General features: G+C 41.1%; 1 protein-coding gene across 1 annotated transcript in view; it reads left to right on the top strand.

Moving 5' to 3' along the window:
• The window catches only part of ctnnbl1 (catenin, beta like 1), a 36,555-nt gene that overhangs the window by 20,561 nt on the left and 1,004 nt on the right, over window positions 1-14,990 (top strand). The window contains exons 12-15 of the mRNA XM_029506679.1: window positions 3,465-3,562; window positions 4,762-4,842; window positions 12,675-12,812; window positions 13,510-13,582. Of these exons, the coding sequence (XP_029362539.1) occupies window positions 3,465-3,562; window positions 4,762-4,842; window positions 12,675-12,812; window positions 13,510-13,582 (390 nt within the window). The remainder of the gene's footprint in view (window positions 1-3,464; window positions 3,563-4,761; window positions 4,843-12,674; window positions 12,813-13,509; window positions 13,583-14,990) is intronic.

Here is a 14,990-nt window from a genome sequence, read left to right as displayed (position 1 = left end):
CACAGATTACAAACCTGCATCACAAAGCTGTGAGAGCGACATCACTCTGCTCAACAACCTGAACAGATTCTTTGCACGCTTTGTGCTAAAGGACTGTGCAGAGGAGCTGAAAGACGTCTTCACAGACATCTTTAACACCTCCCTGAGGCAAGCCATTGTGCCTTCAGGGTTCAAAGCTGCCACCATCATACCTGTGCCAAAGAAATCATCCCCATCCTGCTTCAGTGACTACCGTCCTGTGGCACTGACACCCATGATCATGAAGTGCTTTGAACGACTCGTCTTGTCACACATCAAATCCACCCTGCCCCCCAGCCTGTACCCTTACCAGTTCGCATACAGAGCAAAACGATCCACAGACGATGCAATTTGCTCTGCCCTCCACCCAGCGCTCACCCACCTGGAAAAGAAAGACTCATATGTGAGAATGCTGTTCATAGACTTCAGCTCAGCGTTCAACACCATAATACCACAACAACTCATCTGCAAACTGGACAAACTGGGCCTCAGCACCTCTCTCTGCAACTGGCTGCTGGATTTCCTCAGCCAGAGGCCTCAGGCGGTGCGTGTTGGCAACAACATCTCAAGCAGCATCACCCTGAGCACAGGGGCTCCACAAGGCTGTGTGCTCAGTCCTCTCCTCTTCACCCTGCTGACACACGACTGCACACCAACCCACAGCTCCAACCACCTTGTGAAGTTTGCAGACGACACAACACTGGTGGGCCTCATCACCAACGGCGACGAGACCCACTACAGGAAAGAGGTGGAGCTTCTTACCAACTGGTGCAAAGACAACAACCTCCTGCTAAACGTCAGCAAGACCAAAGAGATTGCTATCAGCTTCCAGAGAGGCCACACCCAACACCCCCCACTGACCATCGATGGTGCTGCAGTGGAGAGGGTGAGCAGCACCAAGTTCCTGGGGGTGATGACCTCTCCTGGACCACTAACACTGCATCACTGGCCAAGAAAGCACAGCAGCGTCTCTACTTCCTGCGCAAACTGAATCGGGCAAGTGCTCCACCACCCATCATGACCACGTTCTACAGAGGAACCATTGAGAGCATCCTTACCAGCTGCATCACTGTGTGAGGCGGGAGCTGCACTGACTACAACAGGAAGGCTCTACAACGCATCGTGAGAACAGCTGAGAGGATAATTGGTGTACCACTCCCCTCCCTGCAAGACCTATACACCACCCGCCTCACCCGCAAAGCCATCACAGTCGTCAATGATGCAAGTCACCCTGCACACAGTCTGTTCAGCCTCCTGCCCTCTAGAAAGAGGTACAGAAGTCTCCGCTCCCGCACCACCAGACTCACTAACAGCTTCATCCACCAGGCCGTGAGGCTGCTGAACTCTCTCCCCTGTCCACTCCCAGCCCCAGCCAGAAACAACACCAGGCTGGCAGGAGGACTCTCACCCCCCCTGCATATGCAATTTGCACACACCTGCTACTAACTGATATTTTTATATTTGCACTACCCATTATTATTATCACTACTACTATCTAAGTACTTGCACTAAAACCCTATTTCTACGAACAACAACTACCTCAGTGCACACAGCAGGAACACTCAGTGTTGTCTTGTCTTGTCATACCCTGCTATGTTAGTAGTGGACTCTGTACTTTATGCCTTGTCCTGTCATACCTGGTTAGATTAGCAGCACTAGGCAAAGTAGCCTTCAGCTACTGCACTTTATTTATTTTAACTTAGTTTAGGATCTGTCTTGTTGTGCATCTGCACTTTACTGTTGCCCATATAAACGCATAGGACAGTGTGAAACGCAATTTCGATTCTTTATGTCAAGTACATGTGAAGAAATTGACAATAAAACTGACTTTGACTTTGACTTTTGACTTTGAAGAACACCTGGAAGATTTTGTCAACTAGAAGCCAGCACTTGCTGACACACTTCCCACTTTTGCAAAGAACCAAAAAGAAGCTTTTGTCCGGGTCACACGGAGTAGCAAGATTGACAGGCCACTCTTTATATTAGTCTTGTATTTCAAAACATTTTCCTGCCTTTTTGGTGGACAAGCATATTCATAGACAGATATCAGTATATAGTAATTAGCATAGTGGCTAATTGGCAATTGGCATCATCAAAACATCATTAAAACTCAACCATAACGTAACAATTATTTATTTTCCATAATAATGACAACATGGCACATTTAACAATAATGCTCGCCTACTAGGTAAACACAATATAACCTGTTGAAATGAGCAGAGGGGGACAAACGCGCGTTGCAGCTTCATCCACGATGCTCTCTAGGGGCACTATCATAAAGCTACTATCATGTCGTAACACTGTCATAACGTGATGCCAATTACCCTTAATGGGCATTACACGCCAATCCTACAGATAATACCGACACAAATAATGCAAATAATATTAATACAATGACAATGTGACAATTAAGCTGAGTTACATTCCCGTTAAAGAACACGAAAGATGCAGATGTTCCCTTTAATGCGGTTTGTTCACTGCGTTCTGTATCACAATACAAAAAACCTATCAGCACAATACCACATGCACGAAATAAATAATAAAAGATAATAAAGGACTGTATCAAGAAGCAACGATATATTAATCTCAAAATAAACAACTCCTCACAGGAAGCTCATGTACAGCAATAGCTTAATACAACAGCATAAACTGGCATCAGTCCATGCTCTGATAAATAATACGAGTTGACGCAATATCAGCATTTAACTATGACACTAAACTCTAATTAAACTCACCTTTTGTCATTTATACACAGAAATAAACCGTAAAAAAACAGGTGAATGGGATGAAAGGCGGAAACTCCACTAGCCTCTGCTGTACCGAGAGGGAGAACAACCTTTATGGCACCATATCTCACACATGTGGTGCGTTCAATAGCGTCAGGAGAACAATGGCGCATTCACTAGTGTAGGACATATGAAAACGTAGTGATAAACACTAACTGAACGGTATTATTGCAGTAAACAAGTCAAATACACAGTATAACCCTGAGAAATGTAATTCATCGACAGCCAAAACCATTACACACGTTCCAGTATGCCCTAAAATGAAAATTGATTTCATAATTTCATGAAACATTTTCTCTGTGCAGTCTGTGTAAAAGTATCTATGCTCAGCTAGCTGCGTGCTATAATTGCAAATTATCAAGTGCTCATTGTTTTGACCTTGAGGTCTTTGGGTGTGAATAAGCTCCTCAGTAATCAGTCTGAGACTGTTTTAACTGAGGAGCATAACAGTAGCCCATGTGTTAGTGAAAGCTGTTAGGCTGCAAAGACCGTTTTAGTGTTAATCATAAAGAGCTCTTTAGTAAAGCAGCATCGTGTGGAAGGCGTACAGGCTGCCTGTATTCACTTCAGCTGTATAATTTATTCTGGTGAGAAATAATGAATTTGGCCTAGATTATGGGAATGATGTTTCATCTTGATGTATTGTTGCTCTGTCCTTAGAACACGTCTGCTCCATCATCGCCTCCATGTTGAGGAATCTGAAGTCCCAGCAGAGAAGCAGACTCCTCAACAAGTTCACAGAAAATGACTGTGAGAAGGTCAGTTTTCTTCATCCTCTTCCCTCCTCCTTCTGCTTCTTTCCTACTCATCGTTTGATTAGTAACTTCTGCTCTTGATTGTGATGGGATTTCTTTATCTTTTCATTAAGCATTTTTACTCTGGTCAGGCCTTTAATCCGATTACATCCATGTATACATAGCTAGTCAGTCAGTCTCCATTAACGCAAAATTTAAGGAAAGTATATTTTCCTGCATGACTACACATTTTTCTTCCACAGTCAGCAGAGTTTAGCTATTTCGTGTAAGACCTGTCCACTGTTTTTTTTAATTAATTTATTTATTTATTTTTTTGGTGGACATTGTAAGTTGCTTTTATACTATTAATTGTAATGGATCAGAATCTAATTCTTACTTTGTCACCTTAATTAAACTGTATTGAGGCTAGTCAGTCAGTCTCCATTAACGCAAAATTTAAGGAAAGTATATTTTCCTGCATGACTACACATTTTTCTTCCACAGTCAGCAGAGTTTAGCTATTTCGTGTAAGACCTGTCCACTGTTTTTTTAATTAATTTATTTATTTATTTTTTTGGTGGACATTGTAAGTTGCTTTTATACTATTAATTGTAATGGATCAGAATCTAATTCTTACTTTGTCACCTTAATTAAACTGTATTGAGGCTAGTCAGTCAGTCTCCATTAACGCAAAATTTAAGGAAAGTATATTTTCCTGCATGACTACACATTTTTCTTCCACAGTCAGCAGAGTTTAGCTATTTCGTGTAAGACCTGTCCACTGTTTTTTTAATTAATTTATTTATTTATTTTTTTGGTGGACATTGTAAGTTGCTTTTATACTATTAATTGTAATGGATCAGAATCTAATTCTTACTTTGTCACCTTAATTAAACTGTATTGATAAAAGAGCTCCCTTTTATTTTGCCACAATTCCCTGTCATATCTTTGTTTTCCCTTTCATCAACCAAGTCTACTCAGTCCACAACAAAGAGTTAAAAAGAATCAATAAATCATTCAGGTCGTATATATGAAGACAGTAGATGTATTTGTAAAGGCAGAAATATTTTTCCTTAGACACAGTGATGTGCAGTGTACATCTTATTAAATGTCCATGTCAGACACTTTCAGCTTTTTTTTTTGCTCCCATCTTTTTCATGTATGTCTCTTGGATGCCCCTTCTCTCACTTTGTCCCCATCTGCCTCCATTGATGTATCTTCAGGTTGATCGACTGATGGAGCTGCATTTTAAATTCCTGGAGGCAGTTCAACAGGCTGACAAGAGAATCGAAGGAGAGAAACATGTAAGAATTCTGTGTTACTTCCATCTTTCTATCCCCTCTATGCACTGACTTCATTTCAGGGAGCTTGATGGATGTATGGATGGATGTCTATAAACATCACATGGATGTGTCCATGTGATGTATACCTTTTTCCTTATGGATGATGAGCTGAAGTTTGTTCTGATCTGATGCTGATCTGACACCAAACTACAAAGATGATGGACAGTATTTGCTAAAAATTGTAGGCCCTGTCATAGCTAAATGTTGATTTTACTGATGATCCACCATGTCACTGCTTTTTTATCAGGTGCACTCAAAGTGAGACAGGAAAACAGAGAAAAACATTAATTTAAAAATTTAAACCCCGTTCACAGTGTGATAGTGTGGGGGGATGTGTTTGGGGGATATAAAAGACATATTGTGGGATTGTCAAGGAGAGGCCAGACAGTTTGATATTTCGTCTGATCAGAAAACTGGTCTTCACATGCCTCCACCTTTGAGGACTCGCATTCTGGAGCTTCTCAAAATAATAACTTTGTTCTCTTGCACCATAGTTTAATTGCATATCAAAAGAAACAAAGTGATGGACAAAGACATCACAGAAATAATCTTCAAGCCAAAGATTATAGTGTATTATATAATTCTGCTGCAGACCACTGGTGACAGGTTGAGTTGATCAGGAAAAGGTCCTGTGCCCTCACCCTCCCCTCCTATCACGTTTCAACCTTCCATCACATTTCAGCATGTATTTAGGGGCCGGTAAGTTAAATGTTTTTCCAGCCAAACATATTACCCCCAGGTTCCTCTGGAGGAAAGTGAATAAAAAGCTGCAGCTGCTCTTTCTCGCTATCTCATGCTCACTCCTTTTATTAAGCGGCTTCTTTTCCCCGCTCCTCGGTATCTCTCTTATCTTTCTGCCCTTATCCTCCTCGAAGCTGCATTTTTCATCAACCTATATTTCTAATTTTTTCTTTCTCTCGTTCTTTTCCTTTCTTTGATTGAATTTCAACTCCTCTTTTGTTACATCTTCCTTATTTGTTCTTTCCCTTCTTCTGTCTCTATACTGCCACACACACCTTTCATCCACCTGACACCACATCCTTCTCATATCCTCATCCCTCTTTTATTTTTATTCTATTTCCTTTGACCTGATGTTCTTTTCTCAACCTTGTTCCTGCTGAAGCTCAAAGATGACTGAGGCTAACTCGAGTCCAGTTAAGTCTCTTTGTTTGTGTTTTCATCTAGCTTATTTACTCATCAACATTTTGATGTGTTGAGTGTTGAAGTTCACATGCACATCTAATTTTTAATGGTTAATGCGTTTCATGACCAAGTAATGCTGTGTTTTAGAGAAGGAAGCAGGAAGAAGTTGTATTGAGTATGATTCAGACAGAGGGATGTTTTTTCATTTTGTTCTTGGACTTTGATTTTTGATAATATTCAGTTTGGTCATTTCCTTGCCATGTCAATATGAACAGAGTCTATGATCAGGATGAAGACACTGCTTGAGATTCAACACAGACTAACAGCTTGAAAAGGTTCTGTTGGGAAAGATTTGGGCTTGGACTGAACGATGGTGAAGAAACCACCTGCATCCTGTTTGTGAACAATTTCTAACTGATATGCATTCCAAGCATGAGGCTGTTCTTACTTTTAGAGATTGTCATGAACTGAAATCTGCAGGTCAGATCTGGTCTGTCTTTCCTGAAAGTTTTCCTCATTACAGACCTCTGTGTCTGTTTTTAACGAGGATATGTAACGTCTCTCTCTCTCTCTCTAAGACTTTGTAACTACACACACAAACACACACACAGGCACAGTGGATTTTGCAAAGTGCTGACAAAGAAATAGCTTTAATTCTGCATCTAAGCATCCCAGCGGAAAAGAGAGCACATGAATAACCACTACATACACACGCTCGCACACACGCTCGCACACACGCTTGCACACACAGAAGAGAAAAACCAGATTCTTAGTGATGGACCATGCACCCAGATTAAAGTTATTGTTCAAAGACACACACTTTTTATACATGTCTCACCTAAATGGTTTCCGCCATAGTTACATTAATCATTCCCATCACATAAACGCTCACATTGAGTGACAGTAGAGTGAAAATCACTGCTTATTACCTTGTGTGTAGTTCAGTCTGGCTCCCCTGGGGTCACAATAATTGACTTGTCCAAAACCTCCTTTAAACATGTTTTTCTTTTTCTGCTTCTTCTTTGCTACACAGAGGATATTCGCTGCAATTTCAAAATGCACAAATGGATAAAACTGCGCTTCTGTAATTAATACTTCCACACAGTGTACATCTGCTCAGGTTTTAAAACCCCTAATGTCCATTTCCACTCTTTGCAATGATTAATATTTAATTAATATCTAATGCACTTAACATTTGCCCTGCTCCTTTTCTCTACTCACATTCAAAGGTCTGCGATGATTTATCACATACGTTGAAGCACATTTTGTCTGTAACCCTTTCAGGGAAGCAGTTGACCTTATTTGAAAATTTTTCCTCCTTTCCAAGACGAAGAGCCTAACAAAAGGAGTTATTGCAGAGTTATTGCAGAGTCCAGTATTGATGCCTGGCATCAATACTGGACTTTCAGTTTATATTGCCATTCTAAGACGTAATTTTGATACTTCATAAGCTCCTATGACATCATGCCTTATCTTCATTACTCCTATCTTCATTAGGAGAGATGGTGTCCATCCCACCGTGGACGGGGCCGCTCTCATTTCTAGAAATATGGCCGATTTTATTAGAAATCCAAAACCCTGACAATCCCGGGTCGAGACAAGGAGGCAGAGCCGCAGTTTAACACGCTCCTCTGCACCTCAGTCAGAGCGGTCATCTGCCGAGAATAGAATAGAGTCTCTGTCTATGTTTAGCTTTATAGAAACTGTGTCTGTCCCCCGACCACCTAAATTTAGAAAAGTTAAAAAACCCAAATTAAACAGAACAGGAGCTAAAAACAAAAACCTAACTGTAATTAAAACAGCCACAAATTCAGTCTCAAATAACACTGCGATCAAATGTGGACTGTTGAACATTCGATCATTGTCATCAAAATCTCTACTAGTTAACGATCTCATAGCTGATCACCATATTGATTTATTTTGTATAACTGAAACGTGGCTGCAGCAGGATGAGTATGTTAGCATTAATAAAGCTACACCCCCAACTCATGTTAACTTTCATATCCCTCGTACCACAGGTCGAGGAGGTGGGGTGGCTGCATTATTTCAGTCAAGCCTATTAATCAACCCTAGACCAAAATCTGGCTGCAGGTCTTTTGAAAGTCTCACTCTTAGTCTTTCCCACTCGGACTGGAAAGGTGAAAAACCAGTTCTGTTAGTCACAGTATACCGTCCACCTGGTCCGTACTCAGAATTCCTATCAGAGTTTTCTGAGTTTATATCAGAGTTAGTACTCAGTACAGATAAAATCATTATCCTGGGAGATTTCAATATACATGTTGTAGAAAGCGACAGCCTTAGTTCTGGGTTTCTTTCCCTACTAGACTCAATTGGCTTTTCCCAGCATGTGAATGAACCCACTCACTTTTACAATCATATCCTTGATCTTGTTCTAACTTATGGCATTGAATTTGACAAGCTAACAATTCTTCCCCAAAATTATCTCCTGTCTGACCATTACCTTATTACATTTGAGTTTACTTTAATGGGCTCCACAGTATTGAGGAATAAATTCAGCTATAGAAGATGTTTATCTGAAGCTGCTGTGGCTAAACACTGCGTTCGAATCTTGATAATGCCGCCCCTCTCAAAAAGAAAGTATTCAATCTGAGGAGGATGGCTCCCTGGTATAGTTACCAAATCCGTGCCTTGAAGCAGACATCAAGGAAATTAGAAAGAAACTGGCATTCCAGTAAGTCAGAAGAGTCTCACAGAGCCTGGAAAGACAGCCTAAAAACGTATAAAAAAAGCTCTCCGCAGTGCTAGAAGTTCATATTACTCAGCGCTAGTAGAAGAAAACAAGAGCAACCCCAGGTTTCTCTTCAGCACTGTAGCCAGGCTGACAGAGAGCCATAGCTCAGTTGAACCAGTGATCCCCTTAGCTCTAAGCAGTAATGATTTTATTAGTTTTTTTTTCAGACAAAATTCTTACGATCAGAGAAAGAATTTATCAGCTCTTGCCTACGTTAGATAAAAATCCCCTTCTGAAGACGGCAACTGCTGAATCAGCTGCGGCGCCTCATTTACATCTGGAATCATTCTCACCTCTAAATCTCTCAGAGCTAGCTTCTATAGTTTCATCATCCAGACCGTCAACCTGTCTATTAGACCCAGTACCAACTAGCCTCTTTAAAGAGATCTTTTATGTAATTGAGCCGTTCATTCTAGATTTGGTTAATCTGACTTTATTTCTGGGTTATGTACCTCAGGCACTTAAGACTGCAGTCATCAAACCCCAGTTTAAAAAGCCTAATCTTGATCCAGATGTTTTGGCAAACTATAGACCCATATCGAACCTTCCATTTATTTCTAAAATCATTGAGAAAGCTGTAGCAAAACAACTACACGAGCATCTGGATGGGAACAGTTTGTTTGAAGAGTTTCAGTCAGGGTTTAGAGCCCATCATAGCACAGAAACAGCGCTGGTTAAAGTCTCCAATGACATTCTAATGGCCTCAGACAATGGATCAGCCTCCATACTTCTCCTTCTAGATCTTAGTGCTGCATTCGACACCATAGATCATAATATTTTACTACACAGAGACTGGAATATGAAATTGGAATTAAAGGAACTGCACTAAAGTGGTTCAAATCCTACTTATCAGATAGACATCAGTTTGTTCATGTAAACAACAGCTCCTCCTCATGTACTGTAGTCAGTCATGGAGTCCCGCAGGGTTCGGTACTTGGACCAATCCTCTTTACGCTTTATCTGCTTCCTCTAGGCAACATTATCAGGAAACACAGCATCAATTTCCACTGCTACGCAGACGATACTCAGCTGTACCTATCAATGAAGCCAAATGAAGTCAGTCAGATAGTCAGACTGCAGGCATGTCTTGAAGACATAAAAGCCTGGATGACTCGAAAATTTTTACTTCTCAACTCTGACAACACAGACGTTATTGTACTCGGCCCTAAGCACCTCAAAAAAATACTGTCTAATCATCTCATCAGTCTGGACGGCATCACTTTGGCTTCCAGCTCCACTGTAAGAAAACTTGGAGTAATTTTTGACCAGGACATGTCCTTTGTCCCTCACATAATACAAGTTAGTCGGGCAGCTTTCTTCCACCTGAGAATTAGGAAAATCAGAAACATCCTTTCTCAGGATGATGCAGAAAAACTAGTCCATGCATTTGTAACTTCTAGGCTGGACTACTGTAACTCATTACTATCTGGATGTCCAAACAAATCTCTAAAAGGCCTTCAGTTAATTCAGAACGCTGCTGCACGAATATTAACAGGAACTAGGAAAAGAGATCACATCTCTCCCGTGTTGGCTGCTCTTCATTGGCTGCCAGTAAAATATAGAGTAGAATTCAAAATCCTTATCCTAACGTATAAAGCACAAGGTTTACTTGTGGTTCCTAGAGTCTCCAAGAGTAAATCTGGAGGCAGATCGTTCAGTTATCAGGCTCCTCTTCTATGGAACCAACTCCCAGCATCGGTCCGGGGGGCGGACTCTTTAGTAACTTTCAAGACCAGGCTTAAAACTTTCCTGTATGACAGAGCGTACAGTTAAAAAGTCCTCTACTCTTTAGGTATGCTGCTATAGGCCTAGGCTGCTGGGGGAAGGACTGAGCTTCTCTCTCTCTCTCTCTCTCTCTGTCTCTCCCTGTCACCCTCTCTCCCCCTCTCCCTCTTTCTCTCTGACTCCCTCCTTGCATGCGCTGATAAAAACCATCCTTCTTTAAAAAAAAAAAAAAAAAAAAAAAAAAAAACAGTTTCACCCAGTTCTAAGCATTTATACTGCATTTACTAACCATGTTTTGCCAAAGTCTCTGTCTCTCCCAGTTCCTCTCCTCTCTCTCCCTGTCCTCATCATGCAGGTGGTGACTCATCTCCATCCCATGTTCCTTCAACACCTGCTGGTCCCATATAGCATGAATTCTGTATTACAGCTCAACTCAACTCCATGAACTTCATGCAACAACATGTTCCTGCCTACGCCCCCCCCCCCCCCCCCCCCCCCCCAAATGCCTATCTCACGCTCTCTCTCTCCCACTCTCAACCCACCCGGTCGAGGCAGATGGCGGCCCCCCCCTGAGCCTGGTTCTGCTCGAGGTTTCTGTCTCTTAAAGGAAGTTTTTCCTTGCCACTGTTGCCAAGTGCTTGCTCATCGGGGGATCTGTTGGGTCTCTTTAAATAAATTTATAAAGAGTTTGGTCTAGACCTGCTCTATATGTAAAGTGCCTTGATGTAACTTTGTTATGATTTGGCGCTATACAAATAAATCTGATTTGATTTGATTTGACTTCATAGTTGTGGGGACATAAAAGAATCAACATCTCAGAGTCATAGGTTATCACAATATGTACCTGTCTGAACGAAAAAACAGCAGGCCCAAAGCATAAGAAATCATAGAAACTATCTGCAGATATATATGTAGAATATTGTATCATTCAGATGAGGCCTGTGTTTCTGTTTTGATTGTTTTTTTTTTTTTCAGTGGTTCTTCCTACCGTACAAAAAAAAAAAATTAAGTTAGTTCCACAAGTTTTCAGGCTTCATGTCTGTTTCTGCAGGAAGACTTTGCTTCCATGTTGTGATCTGAGTTTGTTATTATGCGACCATTCACTCCAACTGGGATGAGGTCAGTCACTGACTGATGAGATGGCCCAGAAGCTGTTTTAAATGTCATCAGGTTTGTTTAATCGCCTTTCAGGGATCACCAAAGTTCGTCTCAAGGGGAACATGAATGTGTAATGACCTGTCCATCATCTAGGTCTTTACAGGTCACTCAAGACCTTAAATGTGTCCCTTGGATTGGATAACAACTCAGGTTATCACTATGTTGTCAAGGTTTTTCCATTGGGGACTCTGGTCGACATATGGACCAAGGTGATGAGGCAGATCACACCAGAGCCACAGAGCAATAAAATGGCTAAAATCTACTAACTAATAAGCTGATGAATGTCCTTGTGTTGAACCCCCCCCCCACTAGCCTTTTTCTGAGGATTAGAGGACTAATGTGTCAGAGCCGCTTACACATTAGCCCCGCCCACTGTCCACTGTCCATACTCCCTGTGTGTGGCTGCTGAGCTAACAGCTACAATTAATTTGCACATGAGGCATTAGTGGAAATTTTAAATCATAGCATTCATCTAAATAGTGAAGTGTCTTGGGCTGATGTTTGAGTGTGCTTATTTCCTGTTGCTGACACACATCAGTCACATTGTGTTGTGACGTAGCTGTAATGGGAACCAGTAGACCTGCAGTAATGTCCCAGGTGGGACCAATGAGACATAATGAGGATGAAAGGAAATGATGAGAGAAAAGCATTAACTCAGCAAACACAGTGTGTGTGTTTTGTACATCTGGGTGCGTGCATGATGTTTTAGTTAGATTTGAGATTTGTCTACCTTTGCCCAAGGCCTGTAAATAATGAGCTGGCTTCTCCTGGAAACTGAAATAATCTTTTCTCCTACAGGAAGTGGCAGAAACAGCTTAATTCAAACTGCTTTGTCTGTGATAAGCTTGGCAATTAAATCAATTAATTTGTGTCTGCTCAAATGACAAAATGGATTTGTGGAAAATGCAGGAAATAGACCACCAGAATAAAACCTAGATGTTGGATCTGAATTTTACAGTGAACAAGTAAATTGTGATTGATTTACCTTGTCATGAATAAATATGTGTGTGTGCAGGACATGGTTCGTCGTGGGGAAATCCTGGATGACAGCATGGAGGATGAGTTCTACCTTCGTCGACTGGATGCTGGACTGTTTGTCCTTCAGTTGATCTGCTATATTATGGTGGAGATCAGCAACTCAGGGATCTCACAAGTATACACACACACACAAACAAATAAACACATACACACACCCTTATTATGAATTACTGACCAGAGGATGCTGTTAGAGCTGACAGGAATCAGTATAAACAGTGTAAACCTGCAGTTCAAGTAGCTTTGCCTCAGAATAACTAATGAACTCAAATCAGATCTATGGCTCCACCAAGCTGGTCATGACAGCATATGAGGCACTGCAGTTATTGTGAGTTATTTCCATTGATAACATATGTTGGACTCTGACTGGCTGTCTGACAGCAGCTGTGGCCCGGAGAGACAGTCAGTTTCCTTGGGAACACATCAGAACCTTTTAGCGTCAACACTAGAACATTTTATTCTTCTTGACTTCTCAACTAGCTGTAATTGTGTTCAGATTTAAAACAGCTGTCCCCATATAACAGTCTCCAGTCAGCAGGATCTGGTATCAAGCAGAAGCTAGTAGCTACGCTAGCAAAATAAAGCTAATCAGCTTGGCTTGCTAATGCTAGTATTACATCTGCCACCATCCGATTTTCCATTGATACCACAGATATTGATTGATACCATTGATATCCATACCACATGCTGAGGTTGTACACTATGAAAGGAAGGAGTTTTAGCTGTCTGGGTGTATCTGAGCTGAATTGGTAATGACTGACAAATGATCGGAGTTTGATGTTGTTCTTGTGTTTGTTGCCTTTGTCTCCCTGTAGCTGCACCAGAGAGTCCATCAGATCCTAAACTTGAGAGGAGGGTCTGTCAAAGTGGTTCGCCACATCATGAGAGGTGAGTTACTATAATCAAACAGCACTCAGCCGCTAACACTGCAGCACAGAACAGTATACAGTAATTTCCAGACTGTAGAGCGCACCTGAATATAAGCCGCACCCGCTAAAATTAAAGAGAAAAACAGTTTTGTACATATATAGGCCGCATTTGTTTATATATCATATATATGTATGTATATGTTGTTATATTTAATGTACAATATGCAGTACAGATGGTTAATACGCATTGGTCAGTGCCTATATAACACAATATGAGACATATAGCGTCGTCATGCTGATACAGAAAGGAGCAGTCTGTTTCTCTCTGTCCCTTTCAGCCTTTTCAGGACTTTCCCCCAAAGATTTGTTTTCTGTTTGCTTTTCAAAGACGTAGCAGGTGTGTTGTTTCTCAGTGGTGTGAAGTCCATCCTCTGTCTCTGTGTCGGAGCAGGAGGACAACACAGCAGTCACATAGCACCGGGCTCAGTGGCATGTAGCACTGGAGATAGTGCCATTGGCCACAGGGCCAGTGCCAGCCAACATGGCAATTCTCCCACCCTCACAGTGTGTCTTTCATTAAATTGTTGTTAAATTGGTTTACTCTTAGGTGCTTCATATTTTTAGATATTAATGTCCATCTCAGAAAAAAAATGGCATGACTACACATTCAGAGGGTTTGTCAAAAGGTTTGCATGTTTTCTTCATTTCTCCTCTGACATGAATTCGTATATTAATATTGATTTTGCCCTTAAATGATCTTCACATGTGTCGTACGCTGTATGTCAGGCATTGTGATGAGTTTATGCCAAAGGCTGTATGTATATGTTTGTGAATGTGTGGTGCTGGTGCATTTCTACGTCTTAGAGAGAGTGTGTGTTTGCACAACCTTCCATTTGAAGACCTTCAGCAGGTTACTGTGGTCATGTCACACGGTCTGTGTTGCGGCTCAGATATCATAACGTCTGCGGGGAGAAGAGCAGTGCCTGCACTCTTGCTAGTGCGGTGCCACATGGACAAAAGTTTAGATCCCGAAATAAGTAATTTTATATTCTGATATAGTATTTTTTCTTAGTTTTATATATATATTTACATACACACACACACGAAATGAATGGCAGTTTCTCTTATCTTTTCTCCTTTTATTTATAAAACTAAAATATCATTCAAAATTAGTGCGTAATCAAATTGCTTGTTAACTTGGTCATAATCTAGTCCAGATGTCATTAAATGACAGCATCCCTTCTTTGACTGACTTATGTGTAATAGCATGTGCTGACGATGAGCTTTCATATGGTAACCCAGGAAATCCTTTACTTAAAAACCTTGAGAATAGATATTTGAAGAAGCAGCTCAGTCAATGTTTGACTAAATCTGGTTGTTGAAATTAGCTGCAGATATTTTGTTAATAATAGAGATGCGTTTTCCAC

Source organism: Echeneis naucrates, chromosome 7, assembly GCF_900963305.1.
Source record: "Echeneis naucrates chromosome 7, fEcheNa1.1, whole genome shotgun sequence".
NCBI lineage: Eukaryota > Metazoa > Chordata > Actinopteri > Carangiformes > Echeneidae > Echeneis > Echeneis naucrates.
This window is presented reverse-complemented; position numbering and strand designations above follow the sequence as displayed.